This window comes from Egretta garzetta, unplaced genomic scaffold, assembly GCF_000687185.1.
Source record: "Egretta garzetta isolate BGI_Z169 unplaced genomic scaffold, ASM68718v1 scaffold56, whole genome shotgun sequence".
Classification (NCBI taxonomy): Eukaryota; Metazoa; Chordata; class Aves; order Pelecaniformes; family Ardeidae; genus Egretta; species Egretta garzetta.
In genome coordinates, this window is record NW_009260182.1 from 12,115,454 (window position 1) to 12,134,018 (window position 18,565).

The following is an 18,565-nucleotide window of genomic DNA, read 5'->3' on the forward strand; positions in this document are numbered from 1 at the left end:
CAGATATGAAAGAAAATGCTGCCAATTCTGATTTGAATGACTGTCAGCTCACAATATCTAGCTACATTTTCTTTCAAAACCCACTAATGACTAAGACACTAAAAAACAGTTTAAGGTGGCAAAAACCGAGGGGAGAAGTGAAAGCATTACCTGGAATTTGAACCTATCTAAGCACAGAAAAAGCTTTCCTTCACTTAGCTGTAGGAAGTAGCCCGACCACTTTTGTCAAATTGAAGCAGTTAAATGTTTGTCCGATTCTCATTAACCACTTCTAAAGCCAAGTAGATTTTACTGTGGTTTGTGTGCCTCACACACACACACACACACACACACACACCCCCCAAATGCTGCCTTTTCTTTTGTTTTGTAAATTGATCTGTAAGTATTTGGACTCCAGGATAAAAGCAGTCCTTTGAATGGCAATATCAAGGACTTGATAATATTTAGTGCTTTGTTAATAGCTTGTGCTATGGCTTGTTTTGCTAATAATTGATAAAGCACCACATTCTTCTTTCAAATAATTGAAATAAGTCCAAGGGGATGACTGGGGGTGGTAGAGGGAGAGATTCTGTACTAATACTGCAGCTGTACTGCGCTGTTTCTGAGGGTCATCTAAAAAATAAGGCGTTCCCTGCTCCCGCCCTCTTGATCAGTTGTTATAATTTCATGCATTACAAGCTCGTGCTCTCTTCATAAATTCCTATAACCATTTTAATAGTCCGTATTCTGTTCCTAAAATCACTGCAATGATGCGCACAATTCTACCCCTATGATAATGATACAGTAATATAACTTTAGTGCAATATCATATGAACGTATCAGTCAGCCATTTATCAAAGGTAATATCCCAAATTATACTTCTGTCCTCTCAAATCAGAGGTTAGGACTGGCAGTGGGAATTCATCAGGTGCTGGAATGAAAGATGATGTGGATGCGTCTGCTGCAGGCAGCATATGCACCTCTCTCTGGTTTCAAAAGCTAGGAGCAGCTGAGAACTGGGGTCTCTCTCGGACGCCTCAGTGCTGTGGTTGGCAGTTTTCGTCTACATTATACCATGCAAATTCTACCTCGTTTTGGGACCTGTGATGTATGTGACTGCTGATTATACTGAGGTGGTATATTCAGTAGTCTGCTGTATACCAATGGAGGCTGTGCAGTTTTCATTTAAGGAAGTGAAAAGCGTCATGTTATAGAGGATTTGATAAATTGAACATTTTTTTTTTTTTTTTTTTTTTTAAAATGTACCATTCTGATTTCCCAGGAAAATGCATACTCTCACTAACCAGAATTTTTTTTGGAGAGAGAAATTTGTTCTGCAACTATGAGTAGCCAAGTTATGGATAAATCTTCCATTATTAAGGAAGTTTTTTCAAGCTGCATCTCTTCTATATGGTCAACAAAGACGAGCCACTTGAGCAACCTGAAAACAGTCCACATGCGTGTGAACGCTCAAACCAGTTTTTAACCAGCAATGCACCACAGCAGCAATTGACAAATTGACTACTTGATTAAAAGAAGAAAAGTCAAAGCCTAGTACAGAAGCTCTGCATTCTGTCCTAAGAAATGTCTTACAACTTCAATTCCTCCCTAGGCCCAGTTCACTCACTGTGAAGCACGGATTATCTGTCTGCTCACAGGAGAGTTACAGTCATACAAAATCAGGAAATATGTTGCTGGCTTGGTCTATGTAAATAACATCGGGTACGTTCTCTTTTTGAGTGAAGTTCTTGACTTCAAATTCAGCTCTTGACAACAGTCCTGAGTGGTTTGTGTAGCACAGCTCCAGTAAGTGCTGTTTCCTTTCTTCTTCAAATAGAAATTTTAAGAAAAATGCATCATTTTAAAATGAAATATGTTGTAAACCCCAATATCAAATTTTATTAATTAAAAATAGCTTACTTTAGCTAAAACGCAGCCTGGATTTTTGGACCTTTGCTTTCTTTCCCTGAAAATCTTTGTTGAATTTATTTCAGTTTGTACTGACACTATGCATGAAGTAGAAGCTGAAATTAAGCAGATGATTTATATTTATCTAGATTTTTTCGATGTTTATGTTGCTTGGAGTAGAATTGGAAATTGGCTTATTCGCAAAGACGAGTAACGGGTTTTGTTCAAACTTGGAAACTCATCTCTCTTCAGCCATCTGTTCAGAGTAAAAGCAGCAGCAGCAGACCTGACCCCCTCCAGATGATGACAATGAGCTGCTCTGCCCAGAGCAGTCACCATTTCATATTGCCCTTGAAAACTAACATTGAAAAATTCAATTCTGAACTTAGTTGCTTTTTTGATATTTATGAATGTAAATGCATGTTTTTTCATGCTGCTGACCCAGTAAACTTCACAATGACGGCTCTTGCCTCATAAAAAATGTAGTCTTTGTCATATGATTAATTCATGTGACTACTCTTATAACTACAATAAACCAAACTGTATGTTGTAGCCTTTCTTTTATGTTTTATACCGTTTAATTCTGATTTATAACTGCTATAGATCATGTTGCGGTCTGAAGCTTTAAAATGGCTGTGACCTTTGAAAGAGGAGACAACCTTATAAATTTGCCGTTGCAATGTTTTACACTAGTGTAGAAGTAAAATGCCAGATAAAAAGGGAGGCTTTAGTATGCTAGTAGAATATTATTTTAGTTTAAAAAAAAAAAAAAAGGCATTTCAGTGTTTTCTTTTTTAATACAGGAGGGTAGGAATATTTTTACTGCAGGACAAACTGAGGTGGAATACGTATACTGGGTTTTTTCCCCCAAAAGTGGTGAAAGTCTTAAAGTAGCGATGACTAGCAAATCCCTTCTGCTTCTTGACATGTTTTGGAATTGAAAGGACTTTATAAATCTTAAGCTGTATATCTTCACCACAGCACTGTCACGATGTTGTCCTTTCTATTCAGCTCTGAAGTGCAGAGGAAACATTGGGGCATGTCCCAGAAATAAATGCATGTCCCCAGGGAGCAAGCAGACATTCTGTGAGTGGGTTTGGGGGTTTTGGTTTTTTTGTTGTTTGTCTGTTGGTTTTTTTTTTTTTCTTCCATTTAAATTGAAGGTGTTGGGAAAAACCTCTACACAATATTTGTGATGACATGGGAGGATTCTAATTTCTCTGTTGTTTGTGATACGGTAAGACCATTAGTAGTAAGGGTTAAATGTTAGTTTCCATTCTTTTGGTAATCTCAGTGAGGTGGACTATTTAATGGTAAAATAGGAATTACAAAGACATGCCATTTATTTTACAGAAGCTACTGATATAGAACTTTATATAAAAAGTTTTTAGAAACTATAGAAAGTTTTTATTCAACTTTTCCATATGATCTGCTTGCTTGCTGACTTTTCTTGCTATGCACCCTGTCTTCCATTTAACTATACACACTTCATTTAATTGCTATTTAGATTCAGGATCCAATTATTTTTCAGTGGAGCTGAGGATAAGGAGTACATAACTTTTTAATTAAAAACACACAAAACTTACCCCCCAAAACCTGTCTTTAATGTGGCATATGGAGAATTTCTTACATATCAGACTACTCAGACTTACTCTGGTACTCATGAAAAACACGTAAAAATTAATAGGAGTCTCGTAAGATACTAAACTGTTCACATTTATACACCTTCTGGTTTTTTAGAGAAAGGAATCAGCTGATGGGGTGACACACTGCCATTTATAATTAGACCAACTAAAAGAAATTCGTCTTTGCAGCCCTGACTAATACATAATTTCACTCTTCTGCAGTAGCTAAGTGAGATTACAGCCCTTTCTATTTTGAGGTTTCTTAAGTATTTAAAGCCTTTGATGTTTTTTTGAAAATCCAGTCATGTCACTGCAATGTTTAAAAGAAAGTCTGCATTTTTTTTAACACCTCAGATTTTTTATTCTTCAAAAATTAGTTTCATTTTTAATAGTCGTTTCATCTTTGGATTTAGAAATGTGTTTTATTCATGTTCAAAGCATCTTCTAATAAGATTACCGGGGGTGACTTTGAGCAATGACCCTTTGTCATCACATTAACTAATTTAGAAATTTGGTTCACACTGTTTCTAAATGTTCCTTTGCTGTGGGCTTTTAAAACAAATTTATTCTAAAAGTTCTAGTAAATACAACTGTGATTCAATTCAAAACTATTTTTAAAAATACAGAAAAAAAATAAAGGAAGCAAGTGCTATTTATATTTCATTAAAAAATTAAGTCTATTTAAATCCACTTTTTTGAGGTAGACATCTCAACCATCTAAAAATAAACCCAAAGACATGAGACTAGAACATTAATTTTCTTTGCCAGTTTAACTCCATCTTTTTTACATAGTAATGTAAGGTAGATTATACTGAAATACTTTTATAAGAGATCTTAGGTGGATGGTAGATTTTATTGTAATTCTGGAGCCTATAAAACATCAGAAAAGAATCTGTCTAAACTTTAAAAAGATGGAATGAAAGAAAATGTGCTTCAAAGGTAGTTTAACTTTTTTCAAGTGTAAGTAGTCTTTCCATTTTGCATATGAAATGAATACATGTGACTGCCCAAAGACCGTTCTGACCTGCTATGCAATATGTGAAGAGAAAGTCCTCCTCTTCATTGTCTTAGTTCTGCCACCTAACATCAGCGTTATACAACTGAAAACTTTCCACCTAGTGTGTTGTTTTGAAGAGATCACTGAAGCCTCATTACAAACTGTGCTTTCAGTAATACAGAAAGGCTCCCATCATTAGAGAAGGTAAGCCTATGTTGACGTTAATTAAAATAGAGGTTTCCAGACTGTCTAGGCTGGCAAAATGCATTTTCCAGACTATAGCAACATTATATAGCAGTTCCAAGTCTATCTTGCGTTTCAAGTGGCAACGCTGTTTCAAGCTTGTGGGACACAGCATGTATGCCAGGTTTTCCAGTTTGTTCTCAGCAAGGTTAAGTGAAATTAGACCAACTGGACTAAATTATCCTTTCATATGGAAATTGTGTCACTGTTTAGATGTCAGAATGGGACATGTACAAAGGAGTTTAGTTCTTGTACTGCTTTCCATAAAATAATGAATCCTTGAGCTCAAGGTTGAGGAGCTCCTAGGCTGTGCTTCAGAATCTAGGGAAATTTAATCTTTTCCTTATCTTCCCTCTGCTGTACCCCTTTAAAAGTTGGAGTGACTTTTCTTACAGCAAAATACATTGACGCCTTTTTCCAGTGGATTGCAAAGTGCCATGTTTATTGTCAGCACTACAGTGATGTGTTGTACCAACAGCTGAGAAGGAGCTGGATTGTTTCTGCTCTGCCAAGAAGCCATATATCTGTGTATACAGAATATTCAGCTGTTGTCAGGTACCTTGCTATTTTCTGGGTCTTCAAATATCTCACCTGTTTTACTTTATGGAATCTGAGTTAGGAGCAGTCCTTCGAGCCCTCGAACCTTAGAACCTTGGTCAGGTAAGACAGGATCACTGCTGAAGTTTGTCTGCAACATAATACCACAGCATGCTACCAGGATTCTGCTGTAGAGGATTAAAATATTGGAATTCATAAAATCTCTTACTTCTTGGAAAAAAGCCATATGCTTTAAGTCATATGATACCTGTGATGCATAGAGAGGAGATTGTGCTGAAGCACAAGATGCTGAGGAATTTGAAGCAACTTTCAGTGTCTGCTAAATAATTCAAGTTATTTAGATTAATACATCTTTGTTTTGGAAGCTGATCATCTTATTAATTCTACCTCACCTAGTGTTTTTCAACATGCATTAAGATTCTTTTAAACCTAGAAGCCCCTATAATTGACCATTCTGAATGTTAGATGTCAACTGGCCATGCAGTAAAGGGTTTTGATGATTAAGGTCATCTCTCATTGTGTGTAGTAGAAACAGGACTAGAAATACACAGTAGAACAGGATATAATGCCTGAAGTAGGTGTTCTTTGAGAATCTCTTCAGGAGGGAATACTCTTAGAGTGTTATAAAGTCATAGCCAACCTTAACATTTAAACACAGCTGACAGAAAAAGAGAATTAATTACTATTCATTTACAGACTGGTGTGTTGTTTGTTTTTGGTTTTGTTTTTTTTAAAATTGTGGATGAAATTACTAAACATGGTGTTTTGTTCCTATGCAAAAAAACCTATTCCATTATTAAATTGCATCTGGTGTGAGATAATTCTTTAAGCAATATGAGTTTGGGCATGTGTATTTTCCAATTTCATTGTTTTATACTGGAATCTGAGTTCAGAGTGCATCTCCTTTAGAGTTCTAATCAAATGCAGTGCATCCGTGGAAGCACGTTTGCTTGTACGAACAAGCAAATGCGGCTCTGAACAGCGGTACTGTGATACTGTCTTCAGTAATGGCAAGGCCTAGCACTTCCCACTGCTCATGGGAGGGAGCTGCACCTTCCTGAATTTAAGGGTTTTGCATCCCTATGCACTTCTAGAAAATGAGTAAAACTACCTTTAACTTTGGCAGGTATCCCTCTTGTGCAGTTTCTACATGATCCTTGCATTATTTGAACTTCTGTTATTTAATTATTTTTCATTTCAGTGTAATCTTTGTTTATCTTGAGTATCAGAAGTCCTTGAATAGCTGTGCAGTCACCAGGTTTAGAAGTAGTGCTGGGCGTCATGTCAGGCTAGTCCGGCCTGCTTGCTTTTCTAGGTTAGCAGAAGACTGCTGCTGTAAGCTGCTTCCCCGTCCTTCTTCAGAGGGCCTACAGAGACTCTTTAGTAGGCAGGGGAATGGGTTACAGTCACAAAGGTCTAGAGAAATGAGGAGGTCTTAACTTACTTAACTTCATGGCAGGTGCTAGCCCCAGGTTAGAAAACTGAATTCTTACTAAATCGGACTGCTCTTGTAGTCTAGCAGCCAGAGAAAATTAAGAAGTATCTCGTTTGGTTAATTTTAACTGGTTTGGGAAATTATGATCATACCACTTACTGTAGCCCTAAATGGCTGTCAATTCCAACTGCCACAGATGTAACCTCTTACTATGACCTAGAAAAACGTGAAAAAGCTTCACAGAAGAAAGAAGCATCCCAAGCTGTTGCCCAGATTTTTGCCAAGTAATTAAGCCACAATAAACATTTCCTAATTTTCATTTTGACTTTATGCTAAAGAAATTTCTGATATTTTGCTGGCTTGAGATTATAAAAGTCTGAAACATACAAAATCCTATTTTTTAGAGTTCAAATCTTATGGTCTGGTCAGAAGATAAATCCTAAATGTTTAAATCTACTTAAATATTTTGTAAACCATTCCTTTAAAGTGTGTGTAAATGTATATGTATTCTTATTTGGATTTCATAGTACTGGAGTGATCTGCACTGCATCTTCTGGGAATCTGTCTCACAAGGCATTTATATAAAATACAAGGCAAGGATTGGGCTGAACCATAAAGAGTGATCAGTTGGCTTTGGAGGTGTAGTTGCCATGGTACTCTTTTCCAAGTATCTAGTTTGCTGACTAGGGCATTTTATAAGGCTGAAAAAACTGCTAAAATAAAGATACTTTAATTTGTAAAGTTTTTGCTCTGATCATTGAATATAATCAGAAGGGATGGTATGGAGTGAGGCAGATATAACAAGTAAGTGGATGGAAAATAAAATGAAGCTAAAAATGATAGTGAATCCAAGCTAATTATTTTTGTACTCAGTTAATGTAATTAGTTTTGTGAAGTCTAAAACTAAAATGTTGAAGTGTGTTTATATCTTATGGGGACTGTTTTAAGAGAATTATGTCTGCTAAGAGAGGAAACCAATGTTTTTACTCAGAAATATTTCACTTTTTATTGGGACTGGTATCTTTAATCTACTGCAACTCTAGGTATGCAAGTTCCTTGTTTGCTAGCAAGAGTGATGATCAAACTATTTTGTTTTCTTGAGGAAGTCAGTCTTTCTAGAAAGTGTTCTGGGCTATAACTATGTTGTTAACGCAAACTTTTTTTGGCCTCTGAAAACAAACAGCCGCATAGAATTTAATGTTCTTTGGGAAGTCATGCAGGACTAGAGATAACAGGGTACGAGGTAATTTGGTAGATAACAACTCTACAGAGGAAAACACTTTTTCAGTGTTCTATCTTCAATTTTTTTATAAATCAGAGTTGTGTAGTATTTATCTCAAAAGGACATGCCAAATAGTATTCACTCAATGCTCAGTGCAAAATTAGGGTGAGTCACTACTATATTAATGGCAGACTGTGTAAAGCTATATCAAAAGTTGTCATAATTTAAATATGGTGTATCATCATGTAGGCGCTTAGTTTGTGTCAGGAGTCTTAGGCAGAGAAAGTCTAGCAGTCCCTGCTTAAAATCCAGCTGCCTCTAATTGCTGCAGATTTTCTGAAAAGAGGTAGCCTGTGAGAGACACGAGTGCCAAGTTATAAAGGTCAAAGCCAACACGTTCACATTCAGTGAGAAAACTGAGTTGTACTGATTATGGAGCAAAAGAGCAATGCACGCTCAATAGAAGGTCCCCTTAACCAGGCAGCTGTATTTGAGTCTAGCAGCCAGTCTTTAGATGGCTGTGCTTAGTGCAGAGTGTGCTGCGTTCGTTTCACTTCGGAGGTAGCAAAAGCATGGACTGCTTGGGTCAAACCTTCATTCAAATTTAACAACATTAAGACTGAAAAAAGCTTTCTTGCTGGCTGCATTCAGATGAGCACTGAATGCCTCACACACTTAGTTTTACCAGCTACTCTAAAGTCCTAAAATTCTCAATTGCTTGCAGCAATTTTTTTGGACTTTCTTCTTTCTTTTGAGCTGCTTTATTTAAATATAAATAGCAACAGCAACAGGTCTTTGACTCATAATAAAACACAAGCATGCCCTTCTTTTTCACTCATCCTTACTGGTTTTAGGTGAGCATTTTTTTTCCATAGCAAAGTATGTGAGTGTAGAAGTCTATTTATGTGTTTACCTGTCGACTTTTTTGACCCTTTCTTCTAATGTTTATTTATTGTATATAGTAACCAGAAACTCAGTGCCTCCATTGTAAGATGATAATCACTGACACTAGCGGATACCACTGGTAAAGAGCTCAGATACAGTCGTTTGGATAATAAGAACCCCTTATTCATCAGCCTATATTTTCACTACTCAAAATCATTAATTAATGAAATAAACGTGCTCATATGCAGCAAACACTCTTGTCTCCATTTTGAAATCAATACTGTATGAGGGTATGATCTATACAGTGAACTTAATTTATGAAAACAAACTAAACAGCCTTAACAGTTATTTATAATTTGTATATCTTACTCACTTCTTGGGTTTGTTTTCTTTCTTTAAAAAAATGTTTTATAAATTAATCTGTTCTTTTTCTTCCTTGTGCCTTTATCCTTTCCAAGGTTATGCCTTTCTGCTGTTCCAGGAAGAAAGCTCTGTACAAGCTCTGATAGATGCCTGTCTGGAAGAAGATGGGAAACTTTATCTCTGTGTGTCGAGTCCCACAATCAAGGATAAACCAGTAAGTAGCTTGTGCCACAACACTTATGCTGGTTGCTAACCCATTTGCTGTTATTCTTTTCAGTTAAAAAATAAATAACAAAATACTTAGAGCTGATTGACTTGTCCATTTCCTGTTGCTGTCCTTGCTGTTACATCGAATTGACTTTCTGCATCAACGTAGCATGGTTTTAACGTTTGCTTCTCTCTGAGAAATGTGGTGTTCAATTAACACTTATATTTGGTATTTCTGGTATCTCACAAGAGTATGCATCCTTTCACAACGTTAGCTGTAAAACAATCAGATTATAATTTTTCCCTCTGTTATTTGAAAGAAAGCCTTATGCAATAAAGTGAAGAAACTTATCACACACACACCCCCCCAAATTAAAATCCAGATAGCTTGAAATATCCTCTGTACTTCACTAGGCTTCTTAATTATTATTTTTTCTCCATGCAATAGTTAATCAATTTATAATTTAGGTCTCATTTACCTTATACAAACTGCAGGGTAAAACCGTGTAATGCAGACAGCTGTAACAGAATAGAAGGCGTATAGCAACCTGTTTCTATTGTTCACATCTCTAGCGTTCTTTAATGCTAGTCTCTTTTGTGGCTGTGGATACATACAGATTAGATGAAAACTACAAATATAATTAGATAAAAAAACCTGTGCTGCCTTTTAAAAACACTATTTAAAAGCTTGTGCAGATAAATGAACAACCCAGTATTACAGCCCAGTGAGTGTGCTTATGTGGTTTCTAGGATCAAAAAATGGATGAAGAACTTTATCCAAATAATTTCTGAGCAGATTTTTTTCTGTGTAATCTAAAGATTTCTTATCGGCTGTGTTGCTTGCTGCTTAACAGAAGTGAGCATTCACACATGATAAAAACTCCTTTTGTATCCAAGCACAGAAACTGATTTTATCTCTACTCCTACCAGTGCTTTAAAATTTGTGGATCACTGTACGTGATTTCAGGAAAGCCAGAAGCCCAGACTGCAACTGCAATTGCACATACATGTTCTGAAAGTCCTTTCACAGATTTCTTATTATAATGGCGATTAGGGGCAGGGAATTAATGAGGTAGAGTTTGCTATGATGAAACTTAACTCACGCCTGGCCTCTAGAGGTGATAAAGAAATTGTCCACCTTCTCTCAAACACTTAGATAAGCTATGTCCTCAAATTGTTTTGGTTCTTATACCACTAACTACTTTTGCTAAGTTAAAAGTATATTATTAATTGTAGAAAGATTTGGCAGTTTTTTCTTAATTTTCATTGAGTTGTCAAGTTCCTCTACTAAAAACAATCCTTAATACAGGTGCAAATTCGACCTTGGAACCTAAGTGATAGTGACTTTGTGATGGATGGATCTCAGCCTTTGGATCCAAGGAAAACTATCTTTGTTGGAGGAGTTCCACGGCCCCTCCGAGCTGGTGAGTAGAAGGAAAATGTAGGGCATGTAGTAGGGGGTTCCAGATTAATCAGAAAAGATATGGAGTGTATGTAACAGCAGAAAATATACCCCGTCTCTTCCAAAGATCGTAGCTCACTTTCTAAGTCAGTGAGTGTCTTCCCATCTACAAAATACAAACTGTGAATTTTTTATCTAATTAGAATTTTCAGTAGAAACAGTTTACCCATGTTTGCATAATATCCTAGAATGTGGCTGAATTTTCATAATGTTAATCTTAATCCTACCCCTGATCTGCTTGCTGCGATGCAGACAAGTTCCCCTTCCCTTTGACTAGACAACAAACTTCTCCGAGCCCCTTAAAAAAACTTTCCCTTTTTCTCAACCCCCAACCCCTAATTTTCCTATGGAGCTATAGACAAGGCCTCAGCCATTGTCCAGAAGAAAAATTTCTCCCAGACCAGGTCTCTTGGTGGCCCCGCTCTGTACTGAAGACCACTTTCCAGACCGACTCCTAATGTAGCTGTTTTCCCAATCTTTTTCTCAACCTTTAACTCTTTTTCTCCACTTTTATTTGCAGAGCCGTAGACAAGACTCCTTAGCCTTTGGCCAGATGAAAGATTCATACCAACCCAGGTCTCCTGGCAGCCCCCGCTTTGTTTTGAAGGCCCCTTTTCAGCACCGCTCCTAACTGTAGTTTGACGCTCTTTTCTTTCTTCCTAACCCTTATATTTTTGGTGAGCCAATGACAAGGTCACAAAGCCATTAGCAAGTTGAAACATTTCTCCTAGCTAGGCCTTTTGGAGCCCTCACTCTGTTTAGTCGTCCCTCTCCATCCTCACTCCAAGTCAGCTGCACTGTTTCTCTCCTTCATCCTCTCAACCCTAATCCTGATTTTCCAGGGCTGTAGTAGACAAGGCCCCTAAGTAACTGTCTGAAACAAACACTTCTGGATCAGGTTTCCCGGGAGCCCTCACTTGCCTTTGGCAGCCACTTTCCAGCACACTAGAACTTCAGCTCCTCACTTTATTTTTCTCCTAATCCTAATTCTCTTGGGAAGCTGTACACAAAGTTCCCCAGCCATTGCTGGCAGTAAGATTTCTCCCAGCCCAGGTTTCTTGGCAGCTTTCACTTTCCTCACCATCTTAAAATAAGGCATAATTGTTAGACAGTAATTATGTAGATAGTAACAATTAAACATTACCTCATTTCTAAGTATAGCCTCTATAAAACTGTATGTCATTTGGCCTGTCATAGATTACATTTGAAATGCATCGCATTTGAAAACTGATGCCTTTTAAATAGTTAACTTCTCAGAAGCAGACAAACAGTTTCCAGTTGTGCTTGTTTGCAGCTTTAAAGATCTGATACAGAAGTTTTTCCTAAGGTGCTTGAGCACTGCGTGGTTTCCTTGCCCTGGAATCCTATATATTCTTTGTCTATTGACAGGAGTAACTTACTGGAACTGCTATTGTAAATGTTTTTGTGTGTTCCTGATGTTTATTCCATACTGTCACTTTCTGAGATCATTATCTGAATGATGATTATTCTAAATCATTAGAAAGCAGAAGAATCCCCTAGTTCCTACCTTATGCTGATAGTTTTCCCTTACTGTTTGGAGCAAGAGTATTATCTGGTTTGGTACAATGAGTTGGGCATTTGTTTGCTTGTTGTAAATGGACAAATTAGCATGTGGTCTTCCCTTAGTGTGACACATGCATTTATACAAACACATATACATACTCAATTTAAAAATTGCCTCTGTTCTATATATAATTAACTAGTGAGAATTTTGTGAGAACTACAAGGATTTAAATATTTTGTTTATCCTTTTTCATTTTATCTTGGACAGCTAAACTTGCTACCAAAAGAGCTTTCGCACATGAGTATAAAAAAATGGCTGACCTGGCAGGGCCTGTACAGGACCCAGTATTTTGCTTTGTGCGGGTCTCTCCTTCATCCATCTGACAAATTTGTTTGCCTGTCAACTTTTACAGAGAACTTGGCTCTGTACATCTCTGCACAGCGTACGTGCCTCTTCTCCACTTCCTTCGGCCTCTTCTCCACTTCCTTCAGTTCTTTCCCTTAGCTTGCCTCCTGTATGTGTCCTCAGCCATGCACTCAGCCTGTCTTATGAATGATATTTATAACTTCTTTAGAGTTGTTATTAGTGTCAGAAAAAGCAACATTTTAAAACCATTTTAAAAGATCCACAATCAAGTTAATGTTCTACAAAAATACTAAGTTGCACCCAAAATGTAGGCTTACTTTAAGTGTAGTAACTTCTGACGTTTCACAAGATTTTGTTTCAAATGTAGAACACTTCCTTAATGTCTTTTCAACCTTAGTACTTAGGGGAAAATATCAGATTGTACGTACAGGAATATCTTTAAGTGATCTTACATATAAGCTAGCATTAACAAGCCTGGCTGGAGCTGGGGAGATCCTGAATACCTAATCCCAAATGCCACAGTTTTAATTTACCATATGATGAATTCTAAAACAGTTGACCTGGTACCTACTTTAGCAATGTCACTGTGTATTTTTCACACTTCAGTCACATCAAGTTCCTTTTTACAGATTCTGGTTTTTGCCTTTTCCGTCACATCAAGTTCCTTTTTACAGATTCTGAGTTTTGCCTTTATATTTTGCTATAATTCATGTGGGGTTGATTCAACCTGTTAAAACCAACATTTGGGTTTGCTATTTTAGACTTTGGAAGACAAGTACACTAAGGCAAACAGTGCTTTTTTTTTTTTTTTTAATACAACAAACCAAACGCAACACTATTATTTATGTTGCATCTGTAATATTTAACAATTGACTTCTTGCAGTTGAATTGGCAATGATTATGGACCGTTTATATGGAGGTGTCTGCTATGCTGGCATTGATACAGACCCAGAGTTGAAGTATCCCAAAGGTGCTGGCAGAGTGGCTTTCTCCAATCAGCAGAGCTATATTGCTGCTATCAGTGCTCGCTTTGTCCAGCTCCAACATAATGACATTGACAAACGGGTAAGTAAAATAGCGTGGAACAGAATGGTTGTTACTCACAAAACTGTACAGAAATTAAAAACATCCTTACATTGATGTCATGCTGGAGAGCACTGTAACCTCTGTTCTTCAGGTGACATTTGTTAATTACTTTAACGCTTATTTAAGCAGCTAAAGCAGAGTTCAAAAGATGTATCTTAAACATTAAGACATTAAAAGAAAACATTACTTAATTTCCAAATTTTTTTTTTCCTTTAGACCTTCTGTCTTCACCTCTTGATTAGATGTACAAATAACAACTCCTATGGTTCTGAGGACTCAGCATTTAGAATTGTTCAAAAGAACATACAGAATGCACTGCTGCTATGTATTTTTGCAATAGGGGTGGCTTGCTTTCTACTTAATCTAATATAAATTGTTTCTTAAGAAGTCAGCTTGACAGGTACTGGGTGTGTCTGTTACGTGCAGTATACATATAAAAACACACAGCTGCAAAGTCCAAGCTATTTTTGCTTTCTCTTTAAAAATCTGAACTGAACTTTTTGTCGGACCAGATGAGGTCATGGAGTTTTAAGTCCTCAAACTACTTTTCTATGGTGCTACTATACCTCATGATTTCAACTAAGACAAGGCTGTTCCTCAGTATTTCTTGTCCATTGAATTCTAAAAAAATTTTGTAGAGAGACTAAGATTAATTTTGGAGTCTTAATCACAGTGCTGAACCCTTTGCAGTTGATATATCAGCCATGCTTAAAAACTTGGGTGTTTTTCTAAGCTTTAGGATAGAGCCACAGGTGATGCTAGCTGGTAGCTTCTTCCATCAATCGGTACTTTGCCCAGTTGGTTGACTGATAATTTAAGTTTACTTAATTATCTTTTATCCATTTTTAAAATAGGTTTATCTGTGAGTTTGAAGAAGTATGAAGTCTCTTAATCAGTCCTTAAATATTAGTTTTTAAATCTAATAGATTGAAATCCCTGAATTGTATAGCATACATTCTTAAAATTATTTCACTAGTAACCAAAACAAGGAAAGGAGTGAGAGAGAGAATCTATTTCAGACCTCCACAATTTATGCTTTGGAAATGTGAGTAGGTGGGAATCTAAGGATGTGCTGGACATTGGACCTGCTTTCTTCCTATTTCATCTGAGACAGTGCTGTTTTATTTTACATGATGTTTCTAATTTTAGTGGTAGGGCATCTGATATGCAAAATGGCAGTTATTCAGACTTGTTCCATGCAGTACCAGTAGTACAGTGCAATTAAAAAAAAAAAAGTGGCAGTTCTAGCTGTTCCATAGGTATGAAATATAATTTGCTATGTAAGCTTTACTTCGAATGAGTAACATTTGTTGAAATGTGATCAGGATAAGCTGAAGTAGAATTCAGCATAAAGCTTTTTTGTATAATATGTTTCTTGTTTTTCAACTTGATATCTCATTCTGTGTTTCTTTAATGCTGTATGTATTCAAGCTTAAGTATTGGAGTCAAGTTTTCCTTGCAACTTGCAAATTTTGCCACACTAGCACTTGTGCAGTTACAGCAGAATTATTTATACTAGAAGTATGTATATTTCAACTTCTTCTGTCTCTCAATGTAGTTGATTGCACTTAAACCATAGCACCACAGAGCAATAAGAACTACATGTGCACAAACTAATGATTTCCCCAGAATGAATAAACACTCAAGTTAGATGTACAGGCTTGATTCTGAGGCACAGACACACAGGAGAGAACTCGCATGTTGTCATCTTCTGTAATAGGATTATTGCAAGTGCCTAGTCATGCATCAAAATACTGCTGTGTTTGGCACAAGTGCTATAAACCCAACAAGGATTCCAGTCCTAAGATGTTTACAGCTGAGTGTAGGACAAAAGTCAGCAGTCTCCAACCTATTTGTAATTGATGGCAAGGCCACAGTTGGAACAACTATGAAATCTTACTACGTTTCTGGAGCTAAACCTCTTTAGATGGTGATTTTTGCCAGCGTAAGGCAGACTATTTAATACAAGCACATTTAATCTTGTTTAATTTGAATCTTCCCTTCATTTATTAGTCTGGTCACAAAAACCAAAGAAACACCACCAACAAAAAAACACCTCTCTGGAAAAAAACTCTGAAACTCCCCAAACCTCTGAATTTTAGAAATATAAATTTGTTCTTTACCGTTTTTCTTCCTAAGTGCTGTGCTCTCGCGCCCTGCCCCCGTAACAACTGTATTCACATTCCTGGAGGTTTCTTAGACAGCAGCAGAATCCTTGGAGATGCTATTTTTACTGTTCCATGCAGTACTTTTTACATCTTAGTACTTTCACATATCTAACTTTTCCAACATCCTTGGAGATGCTATTTTTACTGTACTTCCATCTTAGTACTTTCACATATCTAACTTTTCCAAGAAACGTTGAATAGTTACCAAAGCACACCCTTCTTCCTTGCGATTTTCTAGCAAGTGAAAATTTAACTACCAACCTCTTCAGGTTAATCCAGCATCAGTTGAAAACCTTCAAGAGAGTCAAAAGAATTAAAACTTTGTTCCTTCTGTTCATGCTTAGCAAAACTGTATAATCATCTTACAGTCATTTTTCTTTTCCTGGTGCAGGTGGAAGTGAAGCCATATGTGCTGGATGATCAGATGTGTGATGAATGCCAGGGCACTCGCTGTGGTGGAAAATTTGCTCCATTCTTTTGTGCCAATGTTACCTGTTTGCAGTATTACTGTGAATACTGCTGGGCAAGCATACACTCTCGTGCTGGGCGAGAGTTCCACAAACCACTGGTAAAGGAGGGAGGAGACCGGCCCCGCCACGTCCCGTTCCGCTGGAGCTGAACCCCAGGCCTCCCCCAGCAACAAGTACTGGAGTAGATAAAATCGAGCGAAAAGAGAGCGCTGCCTCAGGGCTTAGTGTTCTGGAAATCTGTGCATTCGTCCTCGACTTTAATGAAGATATGGGTCTTTTTATTACTATTATTATTATTTACAGTCACATTACTGAACTCAGTGTCCAGTATAATACAAACCGGCAGAGTGTAACTGTACTGATTTTGCACTTTGATTCACACAAACATCTGCTTGGTACCTTAATTTCCTACACAAGACTTGTCACTAGTGACATTATGTAGACTGCCATTCTCATCAGCCTTCACTGGGTTGATGTGTATGTGATGAAGATTTTTTTATTATAATTATAATTATTTTTATTTTTAAACTGGAGCATGCACTTATTTTCAGAAATTTAGACTTGCCCCTAGCAGATGACTTACCAAAGGTAATATTCACAAGTAGGTGGCAGATGTAGCAAAAACTTAAACAGATATTCAGCAATCGTTAGTTTGGGTCACTTAGAGTAGTAATAACCCTTAAAGAAAATAAGCCTTTAGTTGCTCTCCATTTTGACTTGTAAGGATGATACCTCATAAGCTGGATCAGACTTTTTTCTTTTGTTTTGCTGAGGGTTTTTTTGTTTGTTTGTTTTGTTTTGTTGGTTTTGGTTTTTTTGTTAGGTCTTTTAGTGTTATGTAAATGTATGCTGCAATAGCTTTTGCTGCTATTAAAATGGTATTACTAATACCATAATACTCTATTCAGGCTAGGGTATCAATTAAAAAATGAATATGTGATTAAAATAGTGATGGCTGCTGAAAGGAGATCAGTATAGCATACAGAAAAGCTTCCAAGGAAGGTCAATATTTTTTGACTGCATGTTTACTTAATCAGGTTGCTGCATGCAATAAATTTTATATATGTCTAATATAAAACCTGCCCACAATGCACAAATTATGAATCTATGTAGGCTACAAAATACTCAGTAACAAAAAAAAATTGATTACTGACTGGAGGAAGGCATGCCTCAGTAAATGTAATGCTTCTGAAATTAGGATCAGCCCATTACAAATGACCTATATTACAACGAATATAAAAACTAGCTGTAGGATATTCTTAAAACAAATTTGTGGATGGTAGATGAAGTACTTTGCGGTGCTCTGTTATATATCGTGCAATTTATTTTATATAGTAAAGTGATTATGTCTAGTACTGTGATCAAACTTAACTGTTAAAGCCTCTGTATCCAACATTAACACATTTTTGACAGTTCATAACAGGTACATAAACCGAAATGAGCTCTTAGTAACAATCTCTCTCCTAATGCTTGCACCATTTACGTAGCTGCAGACCTTGTCCAGAAAACCAAAGAGCTCATGCTAGCGTACATACACTACCGATTAGATAGTCTGTCAAACTAATAAACTAGGCACATTTAAGAAAGCTAGGGAAAAAAGTGGTGCTAAAGAAATGTCTGCATATAAAAGTAACATGAGATGTCTGCTCTGTGGATGTGGCGTTATCTCTCTAATCCCTGGATGTATCCTGTGAAGCTTGAATACAATTAAGACCTGCTAACACAGTGGACATTTTTTTAGCATGAACTATGGGGCTGCAGATAGCATATAAATATAAACACACTTGGTATACTAATGATTGTGAGAATGTGTACACTATTTTTTTTCTTTTTCCTCCTTTGTTTTTGCAGTTCTGGGGACAATCTGACTGGATATGACACCGCATAGTAGATTTAAGTGTTCTGGGTTTTGTTTGTTGTGACGTCCTTGTTTGTGTCTAATTTAGTAAGTTGTTTTTCCCAATGTTTAGTTGCGAGTATTGGCTTTGAAAGGATTTTTTTCTGTTTTTGGAAAAAGAAAAAAGAAAAAATAGTTTTTTACTGGTTTAAAATGCTTATTATAATTA

General features: G+C 36.8%; 1 protein-coding gene across 1 annotated transcript in view; it reads left to right on the plus strand.

Moving 5' to 3' along the window:
• CPEB3 (cytoplasmic polyadenylation element binding protein 3) overlaps nt 1-16,936 on the plus strand; it is an 85,392-nt gene extending 68,456 nt beyond the window's left edge. The window contains exons 7-10 of the mRNA XM_035897326.1: nt 9,311-9,429; nt 10,732-10,846; nt 13,659-13,840; nt 16,421-16,936. Of these exons, the coding sequence (XP_035753219.1) occupies nt 9,311-9,429; nt 10,732-10,846; nt 13,659-13,840; nt 16,421-16,648 (644 nt within the window). The 3' untranslated portion in view covers nt 16,649-16,936. The remainder of the gene's footprint in view (nt 1-9,310; nt 9,430-10,731; nt 10,847-13,658; nt 13,841-16,420) is intronic.
• Nucleotides 16,937-18,565: the final 1,629 nt, after the last annotated feature.